General features: G+C 42.5%; 1 protein-coding gene across 4 annotated transcripts in view; it reads right to left on the bottom strand.

Moving 5' to 3' along the window:
* lmf1 (lipase maturation factor 1) overlaps positions 1 to 21,959 on the bottom strand; it is a 460,297-nt gene that overhangs the window by 121,155 nt on the left and 317,183 nt on the right. For all 4 annotated transcript variants that reach the window (XM_055651323.1, XM_055651324.1, XM_055651326.1 and 1 more), the window contains one exon: positions 10,724 to 10,891. In XM_055651323.1, the coding sequence (XP_055507298.1) occupies positions 10,724 to 10,891 (168 nt within the window). The remainder of the gene's footprint in view (positions 1 to 10,723; positions 10,892 to 21,959) is intronic.

The following is a 21,959-nucleotide window of genomic DNA, read 5'->3' as shown; positions in this document are numbered from 1 at the left end:
CTAAGTTACTCCAGCATTTTGTGTCTACCTTTAGCTATAAGGAGAAGTTGGGCAAACTTAGATAGTTTTCTCTGGAACGTAGAACGTAAGGGACAACCTGACACAGTCATGGTATCATAGTGTCATACAGCGTGGAAACAGGCCCTTTGGCCCAACTTGCCCACACTGACCAACATGTCCCATTTACAGGAGTCCCACTTGCCTGAGTTTGACCCATATCCCTCTAAACCTGTCCTGTCCATGTACCTGTCTAATTGCCGCTTAAACGTTGCAATAGTCCCTGGTTAAACTATCTCCTCTGACTGCTCGTTCCATATTTTAATACTCTTCTCTACACCCTTTCCAACTTAACAACATTTTTCCTATAACATGAATTGAACGCAATGCTCTAAATGCGGCCTCACAAATGTCTGAGAAAACTGCAACATGACCGCCCAATTTCTATACTTAATACTCTGACTGATGAAGGCCAATGTGTCAAAAAGCCTTTTTGATCACCCCATCTACCTGTGACGCCACCTTCAAGCAACTATGTACCAGCAAGAATGCAATTACTGAGAATGGCTCACCCTGTTCTTTTAGAAAAGAGTGTAAGTGTGAAGCAAACATACGTTTATGACTCCGATTATTCTCAGGGTGATCAAATCTCGAAATGCCCAAAGCCATGCTTATGATGCACACCAAGTACATTGCACTGAATAGTATATACACTATTAATGTTAACAATGTCACCTCTGATGCTCTTTATTCGACAAACCAATTTTCTGCACTCTTTGAGCAACCTAAATTAACTTTCCATTAGGACACGGCTTTGTGCTGCCACTTTAAGTTTTATTTTTTGTGTGTGGTTGATATTGTCTTAAAGCATAACCTTAGCAAAAGGTATGGACGGCACAGTGGCGCAGCAGTAGAGCTGCTGCCTTACAGCGCCGGACATCCGGGTTCGATCCCGACTAAGGGTGCTGTCTGTATGGAGTTTGTACGTTCTCCCCGTGACCTGCGTGGGTTTTTGCCGGGATCTCCGCTTTTGTCCCACACGCCAAAGTTGTAGAAGTTTGTAGGTTAATTGGCTTTGTGTAATTATAAATTGTCACTAGTGTGTGTAGGATAGTGTAAATTTACGGGGATCGCTGGTCGGCATGGACTCGGTGGGCCGAAGGGCCTGTTACTGCCCTGCATCCCAAACTAAACTATACCAACCTAAAGTTTGACAAATATCTGAAACCTCATTTGAGTCTTGGAAAAGCTGAAACAATATCTGCCCATTTGCAGCAACTTAACCTTAAATAACCACATCATTTGGAGCTTAAGAACTGAACTAGATTTTTCTGCCATTGCCATCAGAGTGGCTTCTATCATATGGCCAATGTTGGTCATGGGAATAGCTAGCTTTGGGAAAGCCTGTGGTTACTGCAATTTTCACTCGTCTTGAACCAACAGCTTGTTGTCTATCCCATGGGATATGGATTAAATAATATGATTTACCGCCCCTGTTACACAGATGTCTAAGGGGTTAATATATAGCTTCAGATTCAAAATGAATACAGAATGCACTGTTCTACAATAACCCTGATATTAAGAATCCTTGACCTATCCCAGCATACAGTTTGAAAATGGCCAAACCTGCAGAAAACATTAACTCCACTGTCAAATCTTCAGACATGTTCTGCTATCAAGAATTACTCCAATGCCACTCAACCTCAAGAGATTCTGTCAAGCTAATGGTAGAATAAGAGAGACAAATTGCTTCAGTTGTATCTCTGCTGCTTGACTGTCCCTGAGGTCTCCCAACACCAAATCTCAAATTCACAGAAATAACTGAATCTTCCACAAACAAGCATTTTTGATCCCCTTTGCCACAAAGGCAAAGAGTTAATTTACTTAGAAATGTGTGGGAAGGACCTGCACATGCTGATTATTCACCGAAGATAGACACAAAATGCTGGAGTAACTCAGCGGGACAAGCAGCGTCTCTGGAGAGAAGGAATGGGTGATGTTTCGGGTCGAGAGCCTTCTTCAGACTGCTTACTTAGATATCCTGGGCTCAGACTGAAATACATCTGTTCTTCACAGAAGGTGTATGTACATTTATACGCAGCATCGATCTGTTTTACCTTTATCTCCAACTCCTTACTTGAATGCCAGTTTCCTGTGAAACCTGAATTCAACAAAACGCAATGTCTGCTACTGATCTTTAACATGGAGTAGCATGATAAACTCTGAACTTGAAAAAGTAACAGCCACATTATTATGTGCAGGAAGGAACTGCAGATGCTAGTTTAAACTGAAGATAGTCACCAAATGCTAGAGTAACTCAGCGGGACAGGCAGCATCTCTGTAGAAAAGGAATGGGTGACGTTTTGGGTCGAAACCCTTCTTCAGCCACATTATTATCTTGGGCAAAGGTTCATTATTTTGTTGACCACTGGTTTGCTCTTTTCTTTAATGATTTGAGAAGGGAAGAGAGAGGAGGTGCTTAAGGCTGAAATGTATATCATAGAAGCACAGTGCACAGAGAAGCACAGAAGCACAGAAATACACACTGTATTTACTATGAGATGCTTCTTGTGACAGAAGTCAACAAATTGCTTACTGCATCCACCTTGGAATTATAGAATACACAACCTCAGGGTCTAAGCTGCAGAAATACTAAACGTTTGCATCATGCTTCAGTTTTCTCTAATTAAACTGGAGCTTAGACAAAAAAATTATAATCAACATATGGTCCATGCCTTTTAACAATTACATGACAATAATGTATAAAATGGTCACTTTTTTCATCTCAAGGCAATGTTAGATGGTTGAAACAGAATCCAGTCAACAACATGGCATAACCTATCGGTTTCATAATGAACAGCTTTAGTACTGAAGTTCCTCTTGCTTTCCCACCTTCCCACCTATATGCTTAGTTACTTAAGAGCAGTGTTTTTTTTTTTACTTGCTCTTAACTGTGAAACCTTTCTATCTTTTATCGCATTTACACTTTGTCAATTGCAGATCAGTGGAGTTAAATTCAACATTGACCAAACAGAGAAAGGAAAATTTATACCAAGTATAGCGGAGTGACATTTCCTACAGGGCAGTTTGTTGAAAGTAGCCCTGTGGTTTTCTTTTCATCAGGAATACTGCAGGTGTGAGTTATATTATTGAGGTTATATTTCATGAAATTACAGTTCAGCACTTTACTAAGGCACGTTAACAATGTTTGACCGATGATATATTCATTGACCACTCACTATCAAAAGTGTCCACCCAGAAATGACGAATCACAGTACGGAAGTGAGATCGACCGACTGACCAAATGGTGCCAGCACAACAACCTGGCTCTCAACATCAGTAAGACCAAGGAACTGAGGACGTTAGTAGGGGAAGGATGAGGACCCACAATCCTGTTTATATCAACGGGACGATGTTGGAGAGGGTCAATAAATTCAAATTCCTGGGCGTGCATATTTGCGAAGATCTTTCCTGGACCCAGCACATCGATGCAATTGAAAATAAGGCACATCAGCGACTCTACTTCCTGAGAAGATTACGGAGATTCGGCATGTCGAAGAGGATTCTCCTAAACTTCTACAGGTGCACGGTAGAGAACATTCTGACTGGTTGCATCGTGGCCTGGTTCGGCAACTTGAACGTCCAGGAGCAAAAAAGACCACAAAAAGGTGTGACCACTGCCCTGTCCATCACCGGCTTTGACCTCCCCACCGTCGAAGGGATCTATCGTAGTAGCTGCCTCAAAAAGGCAGCCAAAATCATCAAGGACCCACACCATCCTGGCCACACACTCATCTCACCACTGCCATCAGGAAGAAGGTACAGGAGCCTGCAAACTGTAACGTCCAGGTTCAGGAACAGCTGCTTCCCCACAGCCATCAGGCTATTAAACACAACAAATAAGCTATGAGCTCTGAACTGTAAAACACTATATTATTATTTGTTATTTGCACCATATTTGGTGTTTATTGAGCTTTTTCTTTTTTTCCCTTTATATATAATGTTTACATATAAAGTAAAGAATCCTTTATTGTCATTCAAACTTTTGGTTTGACCGAAATTATGTACCTTGCAGTCATGACAGAGAATAAAATAACAGAACACACAATGAACACAGTTTAACATCCACCACAGTGGGTCTACCAGACACCTCCTCACTGTGATGGAAGGCAAAAGTCTTAAAATCCTTGTCTCTTCCTTCCTTGTTCTCCCTCTGCGTTGAGGCGATCCAGGCTTTCAATGTTGGATCCCGCGCCGGGTGATGGTTAGTCCCGCTGCCAAATCTGAGCTTCGCAAACGGGCCGGTTCAAACTCCGCGGCCCAGGGCGGAAGAAGCTGCCACCCTCCAGTCCAGCGGACGAAGCCGTTGTTGCGGGAGCTCCGGAGAATCGGTCACCAACGTGGGACCTGCGGGCTCCCGATGATGTCGTCCAGTGGGCCCGCGGCCGAAGCCTCCGAGGCTCCGAAGTCGGGCCGCCGCCGCAGCACCACCACAGCCCCAAAGTCGGGCAGCTTCGCGATGGTGAGTCTTGGCTCTGCCTCCGGAGACTCGAGGTCGGACCCTGTTGGAGGCCGCCAGCTCCGCGATTAGGCCTCAGCGCAGACGGAGACAGAGACGGAGATACGACAAAGAAAAGGTTGCATGCCCCCGAAGGAAGAGACTAAAACAAGTTTTCCCCACCCCCCACACATACACAACTAAAAATAAACTAAAACATACATCCAACAAGACAAAAGAAAACAAAAAAAAGAAAAAGACTGCAGGCGAGCCGCAGCTGCTTGGGCAACGCCGCCACTTCCGTATTCACATATTCACATATTCTGTTGTGCTGCAGCAAGTAAGAATTTCATTGTCCCGTCCAGGACACATGACAATACAACACACTTGACTCTTGACTCTTGATGAGGTTAACCGCAGATAAGGCAGGAAATTCCTGACAGGGTAGCATTCGGATGTCCTTAGTACTTTCCAGGCTGAATCACCAGCGGCAATTTCAGAACAGCACAAACAAGGCATGCGTGGTGATTTTAGAAATCCAGCACTCTTGAAAGCTCACAATTCAAAGCAACCTTGTTCGGAGAGATGATGTAAGCAGGGAGCAGAACCATAGTGCAGCAGGTAGAGCGGCTACCTTGCAACTCCAGCCGCCGACTTCAGATGCTTACTATGTGGAGTTTGCATGTTCTCCCTGAGCCTACATGCGTTTCCTCCGTTGCTCCAGTTTTCCTGCTACATGGCACCGCCTGTGGGTTGGTGTAGATTAATTGGCCACTGTAAATTTCCCTGATGTGTAGATGAGAGGCAGAATCAGGGGTGTGTGTTAATTATAGGATATGGGAAAGAATACAATGAGATGAGTGGAAGATTAGACTAAATGGTTTGCTGATGGGTGGCACGTATTTGGTGGGTGAAGGAGCTCCATTCGCATCTCTATAACCCATAATTTGCTGTGCATTAATATTAATGGATGCCTTGAATCACAGCTTCAAGACATCTTAAAGCACTCTGTAGTCAATTAAGCATCTTTGATGTGTAGACAATGTGGCAATTACAGAAACACCAGAGACAATCTGCACATCGGCAAATTCCCACTAATAGCAATATGAAAACGGCCAGTTGCGTGTTTTAATTATCTGCTTCCACCTAACATGCACGAACATTACAGCCTCTATCCCACCCCCTTCTCACGTACGTCTATGGACTGGCAATCGTTCCTCATCACCCTCAGTTTTGAACCAAAGTGTTCACTTATACCTTTTTCCCCACTGATACTACTTGGTTTAACATCACAATTGATAAACAGGACTCCTGGCAGTGCAGCACTTCCCAGTGTTCACAACTACATGCACTACTGCTGTAATGCAGACCAATGCCATAATGCGTCACTAAGAATGTGCTGCACTGGAGCATCAGTCTGGAAAATGGTGCTCATTCTTCTGATGTAGGATCTAAATCAAAGCTGGGATGGTAACATTGTACTAATGTGTCCTCAGACCCTTTTGCAAGCAAAGTGCACCTAAAAAGGCCATTGAAGAAAATTCCATTGGAAACATCTGAGCAGGACCAGTCTACTGGATAGACCAAGTTAAACATTTCTCTTCTACAGAACGCTAATTTGTTACTAAACTTTTTCACAATTCTGACAAACTCTCAGACCAGAAACATTATCTGTTTCTTCAGAAACAGTGAAGAAGAGTCTCAAGCTGAAACATTCGTATTCCTTATCTCCTGGGACCTAACCCGCTGAGTTACTCCAGTATTTTGTGTCTATCTTCAGTGTAAACCAGCATCGGCAGTTCCTTCCTGCAATTTAACTGATTCGCTTTCCACAGATGCTGCCTGACCTGCTGAACATATCCAGCATTTTCTGTTTTATAGTCTATGGTTAAAAAGCCACTGCCACGTGGTACGTACACAAAATATTGTTTTCCTTTTACGTTGATGTTCCTGCACCATTTGTGGGGCATCATCATTTTCTGTGCAACAGTGAATATACCAGGAAACATAGAAACATAGAAAATAGGTGCAGGAGTAGGGCATTTGGCCCTTCGAGCCTGCAACGCCATTCAATATGATCATGGCTGATCATCCAAGTCAGTATCCTGTACCTGCTTTCTCTCCATACCCCCTGATCCCTTTAGCCACAAGGGCCACATCTAACTCCCTCTTAAATATAGCCAATGAACTGGCCTCAACTACATTCTGTGGCAGAGAATTCCAGAGATTCACCACTCTCTGTGTGTGAAAGCATTTTACATTGTCCTCCAGTTGCCAAATTACTTTTCAATTGTACTAATTGTCGATAAACTACAAGTACAGCAACAGCCTGAACATGTTGGCAACCAGGATACTTTACACGTTAGCATGTTTTGGGGCAAATGTGTGAGAAAATGGGAGCATCTATTGGGAATTTGGAGATGGAGACTGGTCTGTGTCCCTTTCGTTACTTGAATAATGCTGCACTGAAGATCATCGCACAGCTAATTGGTATGTTGATCTTCTCATCCAGATTGATATAATATGTTCACACAGCTGTGCATTAGAAGCTCAAATCTGTAGGACCTCACTCACAAGTATCACAAAATATGTCAGAAATATGTGCAACACGATAAGCTCACTATTCAGAACTTCTGATGAAACTAATATTCTTGGCTTGTATTCTCAAGAAATATACAAGATTCATGGCTGATGTGACTTAGGCATTAAAAATTAAGAATTTGACAGGTTATTTATCTCTATGGAGAGTAGAAAGGGGGGTATATTGAGAAGAAGGAGAAAGGAAATATCACCGGGTGATTCAGGAACGAGACTGTAATTGCTTCGTAATTACCAGTGAACCTGGTACTGGACCTGGAATTCACTCCACAAAATAATTGAATTCTCAGAGTGAAAAGAAGCTTTTAAGACCGAGAATTGGTTGTATTGACGTATCGTGGTATATTCAGAAAATAATTTCTAAATGGAGGACAGTAGCACATCAGCCAGGATCTATCTGTATAGCAAAGTTGACTTCAGGGCTATTCGACTCAGAATGTGGTAATTTGTTTCATTTTGTGGAATGTATTTCTTGCCACTGAAGTCAACTGCCTTGAAATTCAATCTCAGCTTGCTGCTTTTTCCAGCAATATGCAATTGAAAACAGATCCTTCAAGGAGTAAAATGGTATAATGACAATTTTCAGGTCATTTTGCGTCACTCAGGAAATTCGATTGTGCACTTCTGGGTCAATCACCCTTGCGTCTTTGAAGCAATTTCCTCATCAGATGCACGTTAGCTGTTGTCATCCCTCATGTAACACTTCTTTTAGAGAGACCTCTATCCAGAAAAAAACATCATCGGAAACCTCTTGGACAAACATATTTTAATAGTGCATAACTACATTAGGGTTATTCTATGATGTATATCGCTTGTACATCTTTCAATCTTTGGAACCTTATCTCATTCTCTGTCCTGACTCCAATTCTAAGACTCATTAAGACCCCTAATGACACATCCCCACACCTGAGCCATTTCTGGCCTCTATATCTATTGCCCCTCTTTACCCAATTCCAAATCACATTGCCCACTGACCCTAACTGTACCCAACAATGTACATGCCTTGTCCTTGGGTGCAACCAAGATGGATGGCAAGGAGTCCACAACAACCAGTCATTAGCATCCATCTACAATGGCAGGCTAGGCTTGTTTGGGTGTACTAGAGTTTCCAATGTAGTTATTTCACATATCCCAAACACATTTATCACACAAGAGAACTGATTGAAAACTCAGGATTTTGTATGAAAATAGTACTGTTCATAGCCAAAATATTTGACTTCAGAAGTGACGAGCATGCTATCCTTCACGAAAAGGAAAGGAACACAGGCAATAGTTGAGATATCTAGCATGGAAACTCTGAGTTTTAATTCTACTGCCACTGTACCTCCTTGGCTCCAAAATGGTGTATGTAGCAAAAGGCAGAAAAATTGAAACATCATGTTTCCCTACATTGATAGTGTTGATGTAAAAGCAGGAACAAATCGAGCTCAGTGCTCTATGTAAACCATGACGCTTCTATAGTTTCTTCCCCTGCACCATGATCTGACAGTGAATGCACCAGGAGTGCGAAAGCAGCATTACATTGGCCTCCAGTTGCCAAATGAGTTCAATTGATTGAACAAAATGCTCGACAGCCATAAATGCAATTCATGATGTGTCATCATTGCGGATTGTTTGAAATGGAGAAGCTAATCTGTGATCAACAAACAACAATATGGAAATAACCTGATAACTTGCTTCAGATGGGACAAGTACTAATCAGGACACCATGGTTAACTCCTCCGATCATCAAAATAATTTCATGAGAGCTTTTACGTCCACTTTAGAAGATAGATAAAACTTCCATTTAACATCTTACGGAATGCCAAAGAGCTACACTGTGATCATGCCAGATATTTAGTGCTCAATAATGATCCCCCAGTGTATTTAGCCATGAGCATGGGTTGCAAATCCGACCCTTATTCAGTGCAGATCTTAACAAAGAAATGAAAAGAAAAATCACGCTGCTTTCAGCTTTCATGCACATCTCAGCAAGTATTGCAGTTGGGCGATAGAAATAATATGACCTTCTTAACAGAGAGGTGAAATGAAAAAAATTACTTAGGTTTAAGAAAGAACTGCAGATGCTGGAAAAATCGAAGGTAGACAAAAATGCTGGAGAAACTCAGCGGGTGAGGCAGCATCTATGGAGCGAAGTAATAGATGACATTTCGGGTCGAGACCCTTCTTCAGTACTTGGGTACTGTTTTCTCTGCTGGATAGCTGTCACGTAAGAATATTAAAGAACAGAGGGACAGGCTCAATGGTAGTCAATCCCCGAGGCAATACTTCACTCTTCAATCTCTTCCCTCTCACCTTAAGCCTCTGCCTCTGGTTTTATATTCTTCTACCCTGGGAAAAATACCGTGGGTGTCCTCTTTATCCATGCCCCTCGTGATTTTGATTACCTCACGAAGGTCAAGCACAAAAAAACCAGCCAAGTAGAGGAAGCAACAACAAACTAGAAACGTGTGCAAAGTTACAACATTGGTCTATGCATTTTTTTCCACGACAGAGATCAAAGGTGGACTTTGGTGTAGTTCTTCAATTGAAAGAGTACATACTGTAGAGCCTGTTGCGGCATGGTGGCGTAGCGGTAGAGTTACTGCCTTACATCGCCAGAGACCCGGGTTTGATCCTGCTTGTCTATACGGAGTTTGTACGTTTTCCTCGTGATCGTGTGGGTTTTCTCCGAGATCTTCGGTTTTCTCCCACACTCAAAAACAAAGACGTACAGGTTTGTCCGTTAATTGGCTTGGTTCAGAAGTAAAATTGTCCCTAGCGTATATAGGACAGTGCTAACGTGCGGGAATCGCTGGTGTAATGTATAATTGCATAGAACAGCATAGATTAATTTAAATGAAATAGGACCTGAAGGATATGCTCATGCTATGAATTAAAATGGGGTTAAAAAGTGTGGGACATTAACTTAGGCAAATATCAGTTATAATAATATAACCATATAACAATTACAGCACGGAAACAGGCCATTTCGACCCTTCTAGTCCGTGCCGAACACATATTCTCCCCTAGTCCCATATACCTGCGCTCAGACCATAACCTTCCATTCCCTTCCCGTCCTATAACTATCCAATTTATTTTTAAATGATAAAAACGAACCTGCCTCCACCACCTTCACTGGAAGCTCATTCCACACAGCCACCACTCTCTGAGTAAAGAAGTTCCCCCTCATGTTACCCCTAAACTTCAGTCCCTTAATTCTCAAGTCATGTCCCCTTGTTTGAATCTTCCCTACTCTCAGTGGGAAAAGCTTTTCCACGTCAACTCTGTCTATCCCTCTCATCATTTTAAAAACCTCTATCAAGTCCCCCCTTAACCTTCTGCGCTCCAAAGAATAAAGCCCTAACTTGTTCAACCTTTCTCTGTAACAAGTTGAGCCAAGTACCCATTTTTCTGCTTCACCTTCTATGTTATAACCCAACAAATATTGCCACTTCATGGAAGATGATTACAAATCAAAAACACCAGAAGTGAATCTGCTGAATTTTGTGGACAATTGTAAAGTACACTGTGGCAGTAGGACAGCAGTCAGGTGCATAGAGCAGCTTCCATCTTCAATGTTTTTATTTTTCTAAAGATCTTTGTTGAAATATCTATGAGGAATTGAATAAAAGGAAAATCCAATCCTACCTGGAAAAGGATCTGCAGAATTCCGTGGATCGCACACATCCGGCGCCCCATAAGCAGGAAAAACGGAACAATAAGCTCAACAAAATGGTTGACCAGAACCTCAAAGCTGTGGAACCACCATGGACATCCATGCATGTAATACGCAATTGGATTAGGCACAGGTTGAGTCTGAAATAAATTGGAAATAAAAGTTGATTAATAATGGAGTTGAACAAACTGATTCTGATAGCAGAATTGGCTGTGCAATAGTTTATCTTTCAGGGTAAAATATTGTGGGTAGTTTATCTAATGCTCCTTTTCACATATTATGCACACCTTTATCCTTCATTTGAAATACAAACCTACGCAGAGAAATTCCAGTGATCCTAACAATCAGGCTGGTTTGGGATCAGGGATGTTGAATACCTTTGGGTGTGGTGGGGATGGGGTTTGCAGGTGAAAGATTGGTAGGGCCTACGTGAAGTAGCGGAGTAGAGTGGAGGAAGCTTGTAATGGCATCAGAGGCAATGGGTGGGGAATTTTGGGTGCAGCAGATGGGGGCTGAGCAGGATTTCATGCTGTTGGGCAGTTGGGTTGGGGTGAATGGGCAGATCAATGCAAGGTGAGGGGAGACAGCCCAAGGAAGGTAGCTGGTTCAATTAGCAGCAGCGATATTTGTTTGATGATGTGAGAATGTAACCTAATTGTTCTGGGAGGTTCCAAAACAGGCTTGACCTCCAAAAATAAATTACATCATCTTGTGCTGCCAAGACAAAAATTGGATTGCAAAGGAACAAGAGGGCCCAGCTGATTCAAACTAAAAATAGTCTCAAACACAATTTACTGCAAGATAAGTCGATCTTCAACTGTTCAGCATGAGGAAATTTAACATTATGCGATCTAGTTTCTCGGCAGTGGTCTCTCTTGGACATCGGGAAACAGATGAAACATGTCTATGAATTATGGGCAGCTACCTGAGATCGTACTTTGGAAACCTGATTTTCTCCACATATTAGGGGACGGAGTTATTGAGTTGGGAGCATAGCTGAGCACAGAATTAAAAGGGCTACAATATGTCTCGGAAACAGAAGGTTTGTACTTGACAATCCAAGTGGTCTGCTAAAAGGTGAATAGGAATGTCCACCTACAGCTTTCCCATTGAGTTTCCTCTGCTTTATGCCATGAATGAGAGATGATGGGGAAGGGATATGAACTACAAGGATTGGTCCTTGAACTCCAATGAGATCTAGGACCAGTCTTCTGGCAGCGGAGCGGAGCACCAAACGTGGGCAATGGGAGAAAGAAAGCTACAGACCCCCATGCAAATTTGGGAGGTGCACATAACAGAGGTATAAGCCCCAGGGAGGAAGAACATAGAATCAATGTTATGGAGTGGAACTGGATAAATGACTGAATCTGTTCATCATAAAGCATCAGCATAATAGATTTCCTTCAACTCAAGAAACACTAACTACAACACTGTACACACCAATGGATTTTTTTAGTGGGAATTCCATATAGGACACACCCTGAGGAAGACAGGGTTTACAGGCACGTGAACCACTGCGACTAAGAATCCCAAACAGCAGAATTATTGTACATGGAGACTCAACCCGAAAGGTCATCAGTCCATTCCCTCCTCAGATGCTGCCTGGCCCACTGAGTTTCTACAACACTTCGTGCTTTCTACAGAAATTGTTATTTGTTCAATTCTCTCTGCTGTTATTGTATCTCTACCTTAGTATCAGGAACCTATGAGAGGTGTTGAAGTAGAGGTTTCTGAACTAAGACTACCACTATGATTTTTATGGACAGTACCAGATGAATGTAATAATAAATTTCGAACACAGAAATTAAATGACGAGAGAGTTAAATGCATAGCAGAGAATTGGAATGGGGGGAGTAGAGAATCACACATTCGTACTTGCTTCAAAGTCGTCTTGTTGAGTCTCATTGTCTGTAACTCGTTCTCATGGAGCCCCCAGCCAACAATGGCCTGTTTCCATTATCACCGTTACATTTTTGCAAATCTTCCATTCATCAGTTCTGTATCTTTTTATATCACCTTCTATATCTGTTGTTCCACTTTCCCTTGACTCTCAGTCTGAAGAAGGGTCTCGACTTGGCTTGTACTCGCTAGAATTTAGGAGATTGAGGGGGGGGATCTTATAGAAACTTACAAAATTCTTAAGGGGATGGACAGGCTAGATGCAGGAAGATTGTTCCCGATGTTGGGGAAGTCTAGGACAAGGGGTCACAGCTTAAGGATAGAGGGGAAATCCTTTAGGACCGAGATGAGAAAAACATTTTTCACACAGAGAGTGGTGAATCTCTGGAACTCTCTGCCACAGAAGGTAGTTGAGGACAGTTCATTGGCTATATTTAAGAGGGAGTTAGATGTGGCCCTTGTGGCTAAAGGGATCAGGAGGTATGGAGAGAAGGCAGGGATGGGATACTGAGTTGGATGATCAGCCATGATCATATTGAATGGCGGTGCAGGCTCGAAGCGCCGAATGGCGTACTCCTGCACCTATTTTCTATGTTTCTATGTTTCTATGTTTTTATGACCCGAAAAGTCACCAATATCTTTTCTCCAGAAATGCTGTCAGACCCGCTGAGTTAGCCCAGCATTTTGTATCTATCTTTGGTTTTGACCAGCATCTGCAGTTCCTTCCTGCACATCACACTTCTCAAAATGGGAACAGAATGATACTGTAAGACACTATCGACAGGACCATGTAAACATGTGGTGTTCAGTCTCATAGCATATGTAAAACATCTGGACAAGCGCTAAACTAATTGAACGTCATTGATGTTTTCAGGGTACCAGTTGACATGAATACAGACAGAACTCAAGTTACGGAAGGATGACTTTCACAAGATTTGAGAAATGACAGAGGATATTAGAAATATTTGCACAGCACATTTTTCATTATGTATGTTTACTTCTAACATTTACTTCCTCGCAAACAGTATGACAAAAAACACATCCGCATTGCCAATAAACAAGACTGATAATAATCTCTGCACAACCTGGATTTAATAAACTGGTTCTTGTATTCATATTAAGAGAGCACTGATTCCCTCCCCTGGGGACAGTACCGCATCCTTCCTTCCTCCTTCCAAGACCAATGCAGGAAGCAGCCTGCTATGGCTAAAAGTTCACCAACTGCATTGGGTAAGGGTCACGGAATTATTACTTCCCAGGTCAGTCAGGCAGATGTGCTTGAAATGCTTCTCAAGTTGTTTCCTGGGGGGAAGCAATTCAAGGTTTCTGTGGCATTAGGCACAGCGAGCTTTCACCGACTGCAATGCTTCAGTTTGTAGCTTATAACTCCTTCAATTGGACATGAAAAAACATTTGGAAATTTTGTTTCTTGAGCCATGTTCTAGATTTAGCGATGGAACTAGACAATATTGAAAAGACTTTAAAACAAACTGGAAGTAAATAGGCAGAAACATGGGTGCATGTTAGGGTAGTTTGGAACAATTACATAACTTGATCTACCTTTGTCAGTGATATTGAAATCTTAATAAAATCATCCTGTGATGTGTTGAAGGTGCAAGTCTTTAATGTTATGCTTCCTCCACTCTATCTATGCCTTTCAATATTCTGAAAGTTTCAATGGGGTCCCCCTCAACCTTCTATACTCCAGCGAGTAGAGGCCCAGTGCTGTCAAGCGCTCCACATATGCTAACCCACTCATTCCTGGAACCATTCTTATAAACCTCCTCTGAACCTTCTCCAGAGCCAGCACCCAGAGAGTTGAGAATTTGTGGAATTCTCTGCCACAGAAGGCAGTAGAGAGTTAGTTAGAGCTCTTGGGGCTAGCAGGATCAAGGGCTATGGGGAGAAGGCACGCACGGGTTACTGATTGTGGATGATCAGCCATGATCACAATGAATGGCGGTGCTGGCGCGAAGGGCCAAATGGCCTCCTCCTCCACCTATTTTCTATGTTTCTATGCTTCCTCAGATATGGGGCCCAAATGTGCTCCCAATCCTCTAGATGTGGCCTGACCAGCGCCTCAGTATACTGTCTCACCTATGTCGAATAGTGATCTGTTATCATGGGATTTATGCCAATTTATGGTGCATAGAAAATAAATCGTTACTGATATACTTTAGATTTGAACCCCAAAAGTAGTAAGTCAGATATTACCTGCCCTGATCCTCCTGTGACAAATGCATGCCATAATATTTCTCGTTGAAATACTGTACACCTAAAAGCACGCAGCATTGATTTAGCCAATACTCAGTGTTTCCGATTATCTCTAATCACAGGCACACGTGCTTCCTACACTTCCAATGCTGCTTCATAAAACACCCTACACTCAACTGGTGAGTTTGACGTTGGGTTAAATATGTTTGTCAGTTTATTTAATTTCATGCTACAAAGTTATCCCTTTAGTGTAATACGGGCAGCCCTCGGTTGCTGCAGGTACCTGAGGTTCCTGGTGGCTTCTAAATTGTAACTGTTTTCATATGTTAGTGGCTAATACATTTCAAAGCACGTGTCCTGTACTTTACAGATCAAGTACATTAAGAACCCAATGTAAAATACTGTAGGAACTCATTATTTAATAATGTTCCCCTCAGATAACCATGCCCTTAAATCTGGAGCAGCTGCAGTTTTGAATCATTTATTTAACTCTTAAAAGACCAATTTCTTCCTGTAGCACAATATTTACTGATGGGTTGTCTCTCAATTGGAATTGTATATATTCAATAATACAAATTCTAATTCAAATTTTATGATATATAAAAATTAGCGACATGAGACTAATAAATCGGTAATTTAATCCCATAGCACTATATCGACTGATGGGTTGTCTCTGAATTTGAATTTGTTATATCCATTAATACAAATTCCAATTTAATTTTTATCATATAAAAAATAGCAGATGTATTAATCTGCAAATAAAAGAAAGGAAGCCACCAGCCTGAAAAGCTAACTTCAACTAAATTTAAGTACGGTAACTAACTAAGTAACTCTCTGCAGTAGCTGCTTTATCCACTGAATGTATCTGGCACCTTGTGATCTCGTGATTCACTGAGGCACATCAGACATTTTGGTCATTGTGTGAATAAGGGTCTGATACCTCTCAGTTGGAAATGATAACAGTTTGCACAGTAGAGGTGACATACTGTCATCACACTTTCAGACCAGAATTGTTCACAATCTTTTGCCTATCTAATCATTTCCCATATTGTTTGCACAGTGGTATGAATATTGATTTCTCTCACTTCAGGTAGCCCCGGCATTCCCTCTCTCTCTATCCCTTCCCCACCTAAGTCGCACTAGTTTCTCATTTTCACCCTACAAACAGCTAACAATGGCCTGTTTCCTTGGTCATCATTACTTTTTTTGCATATCTTACATTCATTGTTCTTTACCTCGCCATATCACCATCTATATCTCGCTTTTTCTTTACCCCTAACCAGTCTGAAGGGTCTCGACCCGAAACGTCACACATTCCTTCTCTCCAGAAATGTTGTCTGAGTTACTCCAGGTTTTTGAGTCTATGTCCCATTTTGTTTCCCGCAGCCAGCTTTCCAGCCAAATCAATTATAGCAGCTAACAGTCCGAATGCATCTTGACCAGAAAAGACTTCTATCAGTGACTCTTCCTCCCATAATAAAATAGAGCTACTGCTGTGGGCTGGAAACAAACATGGGGCGGGGGGGGAGGGGGGGGGGGGGGGGGGGGGGGGATTTGCTCATGGAAGTCAGATATATTGAACTAATACCAGCATGAGGATTCAAAATAATGAGATTGCTCTGAACATAAGCTGTTTCTTTAACTCCATGGGATGATCAAGAAAATGTGGAGATTTTGCAAGAAAATGTCAAATATGCACTAAAACGGCAAGAAAATGTCAAAGCAGTGGGGAGTTTTTTAAATAATCACTGTACTGTATCGGCTTAATATAAAATCGACTGGATTATATTTTAATGCAAAGCGAGCATGTGATGTACAAGATAGAAACTGGAATCAAAATGTAACTACTTTTATGAGAGTAATGCTTGTTCTCTTAACTGAAGGAACATTAATTGAGGCAACTGAAGAGAATTGATGGACAAACATAAATTAATCCTTTATGATTACAAAAGAAAACCAGCAAATCGCCCTTTATTTCTGAAGGCAAATCAGATAATGTATTTCATAATGTCTGGGTTAGACCACCATATAATACATAAAGCATTGTGGCTACAGGCACATTTATATGACCTATATGCTGAAAATTGTAGGAAGCAGCCACTCTCTGAGATTTATTTAACATTGAATAAAAGTTGTTTCATGTTCATTTCAGTCATTGGTAAATTTCTGGTCGCAAAAGAAATCGGCCAATCTATTACACTGCCAATCTATTACATGGCAGTCTTTTCCTAAACAGAATGCAATTGAGTTATGGCATAAAATCATTTGTGAACTGCACTTACTAGGAGTATTGAAAACTTAGCACAGTATCACAGGGGCGGTACTGTATCGTGGCGATAGGGTTACTGCCTTACAACGCCAGAGACCCGGGTTCACTCCTGATTATGGGTGCTGTCTGTAGGGAGTTTGTACGTTCTCCCCGTGACCTGTGGATTTTCTCAGAGATCTTCGGTTTCCTCCCACACTTCGAAGTTGTTGGTGGGTTAATTGGCTGGGTACAACATGTAAAATATGTCCCTAGTGTGTGTGGGGTAGTTTTAATGTGTCAAAATCGCTGGTCCATGTCGACTCGGTGGGCCGAAGGGCCTGTTTCTGCGCTGTATCTCGAAACTAAACTAAACTAAAGAACACATTAACTGCGGGTCACATACAACACTCAATTGGCAGCTCCTGTACGAAACTGAATCCTGGATATGTAATTATCACATAGACTGGACCAGAGAGAAATCTGACACCTTCTCCAGGCAGAGATATAATCATAACCCCTCCACCCACTACCGCCTACAGAGGTGAAGTTCATCATCTTACAAAACAAAAGATGTCACAGGGAAGTGGGATCTGGAGGTGCAGGCAGATGGTCTTCCAAGACTTCTGCTTTTCCCCAATTCCGGTTACTAACACAATTCATTCAACCACTCCACCACTGGGGGAACTTTGTTTGTTCCTTACACCTTTTCTTTGACCAAGTTTTAGGACATCTTACATAGCATAGCATCAGGTTTTTTTTTCCCTATGAAGTCCCTTGGGTCATTTTACGATATTCATTGGGCTTTACAAATACAAGCTACTGTTGTTGATGCTGTAAGATTTGTGTTTCAGATGGTGGTGTGAGGTGTTATGGGGTGTCACAGGTTACAGCATCAGCTGAAGACGGCCATGTAATAGAATTACCAATTTCTTTTGCGACCAGAAATTTACCAATGACTGAAATTTAATTTATATTATAATACAAAATACTTTTATTCAAAACACAAACAAAAATACAGAGTAGCAACACGATGAAAGGCTGCCGATATTGGCAGTTTACAAACAAACAGTTATAGAAACATAGAAACATAGAAATTAGGTGCAGGAGTAGGCCATTCGGCCCTTCGAGCCTGCACCGCCATTCAATATGATCATGGCTGATCATCGAACTCAGTATCCCGTACCTGCCTTCTCTCCATACCCTCTGATCCCCTTGGCCACAAAGGCCACATCTAACTCCCTCTTAAATATAGCCAATGAACTGGCCTCAACTACCCTCTGTGGCAGAGAGTTCCAGAGATTCACCACTCTCTGTGTGAAAAAAGTTCTCCTCATCTCGGTTTTAAAGGATTTCCCCCTTATCCTTAAGCTGTGACCCCTTGTCCTGGACTTCCCTAACATCGGGAACAATCTTCCTTATCAAATTAAAATATTGGCAACTTTATCAGAAATAAACTCGGCCTCCCGTGGCGACCAGCGTTCACAGAAGGCCTCCAGAGTCTCCGTGGATACCGCGTGTTCCCTCTCCAGGGACAAGCGAGCACGGACGTAGGCCCGGAAGAGGGGAAGGCAGACGACTCTGTGGTGGGATCATCGAGTACCCGCTGCCTGGACCCGCGAATGGCCATCTTGGGCAGGCCCAGGGGCAAACCAACAGGGAGACCCCCCCCCCCCTCCCGCTTGACCCTCCCCCATTTGTACCAGGTGACCAAAGATTAGGAGCGTGGGGCTAAAGTGCAGTCAAAATATGAGCAGCCCCTTCAGGTAGTCGAACAGGGGCTGCAACCTCTCACACTCCATATACATATGGAACACGGTCTCTTCCTCAGAAGTGCAGGCGGCTGGCGAGTCTGTGAACCGACTTAAATATTTGTTGAACGCCACAGCTCTGTGCAATGCTCTCCATCCCAGGTCCCCAATATAAAGGGGGAGGACTCCCTTATAGAGAGACCTACACTGGGGACCCTTTTTCAGTACCTGCCTCATCCATTCCCTCCACAGACGTTTCTGCTGAGTTACTCCAGCACTATGTGTTTTGCTCAAGATCGGAGCATCTGTAGTTCCTTGTACCCTCATTATAAAGGTGGCTGGTGCTCTTTTGCTTTATTCTGTGATCTGCTTTTTTCCAAAATTCTCCATGTCCTTGTAATATTCAGTTTCTTTCTCTTCGTGTTATCTACATGTACAGTGTCCTGGGCCTGTGCTTCAAATGTACAGTGTTGCCTATCTTCGCAGAACAGCTGGTTGAAATGGTGGTCATCTTTTACAGTGTTTTCAAAACCATGACTCGTGATAACTTTCACTACACAAAAGGAAACAGAATTTTACACAGGAAGACATTTCCAGACAAATGTATAGAAGCTTCTTCCAGAAGTGTCTTAAGTCTTGGCCCTTGACTTCCTTTCGTTGTCCCAGGGGGTCTGTTTAGTAATGGTATTGCTGCTGTACTTGGGTTTACTTCTGACAAATGGTCACAGATTGCCTCAGTGTTAATGAGGATATAATTTTTCAACTTTATAAAATGAATGCTTTAAGGAAACAGAATTTGCATTGATCTTACGAGAAGATAGTGAACTTTTTCACTCGCTACGCATCCAATGTTTTCTGGCTAAAGTCGGCTTCTGGCAAACCGAAGATTAATTTTGTACATCTTAAGAACCCCTAGAGGCTGTAAACGTCTGATACTGTGCGGATGTTCTGTGACCATGTGACTTAAATAGGACCATCTGGTTATCATATCATGCTGGAATAGGATCTCAAAGGTATAATAAAAATCAAATTGTTCCTTGACCTACAATTGTGAAACCATTCCTTTAATATTCTGCAGATTCTTTATAATTAGGCAACACACATAATATTTTAAGAATATATATATATTTTTTAAAGAATCCCCTTCTCAAACTCTTCAGAGGCTGAAGCAGGAATAGTAGTTTGATTTCGTTCTAATCAACAAAGGACCTGGATTAATTAGTACAAGATTAATTGACGGTTACTCGGAACTGAAAAAACAGACTGGTCAGATTAAAAACAGAAGTGAGTTTTGTAAGACTAGAAATTAGATTGCTCCTAAATAGTTCTGTTAAACCTAGGCTGTGTAGCCAACTCATTCAGAGGCTGAAGAAGGGTCTCGACCCAAAAACATCACCAATTCCTCTTCTCTAGAGATGCTGCCGGACCTGCTGAGTTACTCCAGCTTTTTGTTTCTGTCTTCAGATTTGTGCTGGTGTGGGTTGTGCAGGCATCTGGTCGCTACCCTGGTGAAAATGTTCGCACAAAGCTTGCCTTCAAGGTGTCAATGCAGGGGTTAGAGTCATTGTGGCTCAGCGTTGCACTAACCCATTTCCAACATCCAACAAGCTATTCCCCGTAAGCTATGACACTGACTCTCCAGAGGTGTATCATCTGTATCAAGGTTACCATGAAGGCCTCCGTGCAGAGACAGCGGATTCACTGTGGAGGTCAATATCTGTAGTAAGTCACCATGTACTAGAGAGCAGTGCAGAAAAAAAAAAATCTAAATCTGACAGGATACGTCAAGATTTATGCTCTGACACTTGGACCAGTGGTGCCTGAAAAAACCTACAGCTGTACAACTCACACCTCCACTCACGAACTACCTATCCCACTGAGGCCGACATCTACGCATCAGCAACTTGCAAATTTGAAACCACACTTCAGGCAGTCACAATTCAACCACGGCAATCATTTCCTATTGTTACTTAGGATTAAATAGCCCGCACATGCATCTGTCTCAATAAATTGGAAGTTGACCAGACATAAGGATATAGTTCACCTTGTGAGCACTGAGATTACACAGGCCTCAGATTTTTTTTGTTGGAGATGAGTATATAAGGTATAGGAATACAGGAACAATGACATGCCTATGAATGAGTGGGTTGTCTGCATTTGTGTGCATGCTGGGCACTGAATCACCACACACTGCATCGCAATCCCATCACCATGCTCTCCTCATTGCCTTTATAATTCCTGAATCATACCTGGCCACCCCACTTCCAACCAGAACACCAACATCCTGCAAAACATTATAATAAAGCATCTCCCCATATTGCACCTTACTGCTCCAAACTACAGCTCAAATGTCAGTGCAGAGTGGGTTACACAGGACCAGAAGCGCGAGGTGCACATGGAATTACCGATACTATCGACAGCATGTGGTCAGGCAAAGGTGGGGTGAGTGTGCCAGGGAAGGGGATGTGCCAGGATACTGGAGCTCCTGGAGGAAACCCACACGGTCACAGAACATGCAAACTCCACACAGACAGCACCAGTACATCAGCCCTAGCTCTGAGGACTCCACAGCAAGGGACTATACACGGGATGGATGCTGAATACGCCTGCAGAAGCTAAGGGTGGCAGCACAGTGGTGCATCTGGTAGAACTGCTGCCTCACAGCAGCTCCAGAGACCTGAGTTCGATCCTGGCCTTGGGTGCTGTGTGTTTGCATGTTCTCCCTGTGACAGTGTGGGTTTCCTCCAGGTGCTCCAGGTTCCTCCCTCATACCACAGAATCGTAGGTGGTAGGTTAATTGGCCTCTGTAAATTGTCCTTTAGCATGTAGGGCATGCATGTGAAATTGGAATAACATAGAATTAGTGTGAATGGGTGACTGATGGCCAGGCATGGACTAGATGGGCTGAAAGACCTGTTTCCATGCTTTCAATCAATCAAAGCCTTCACACGATATCCAGCTCCTGACATCGCTGCCTGACATCTTCGAAGAGGTGTCAAGGTACACAAAGAGATATCATCTCCATCTGCTTGTAGCACTTTAGGCAGGAGTCTGGTGCACATTGATTCCATTCTAGAAGTAGTGAGTCCCTTATTGCTT

This window comes from Leucoraja erinacea, chromosome 20, assembly GCF_028641065.1.
Source record: "Leucoraja erinacea ecotype New England chromosome 20, Leri_hhj_1, whole genome shotgun sequence".
Taxonomy (NCBI): domain Eukaryota; kingdom Metazoa; phylum Chordata; class Chondrichthyes; order Rajiformes; family Rajidae; genus Leucoraja; species Leucoraja erinaceus.
Note: the sequence above shows the minus strand (reverse complement) of the source record. Positions and strands in the feature narration are given on the sequence as shown.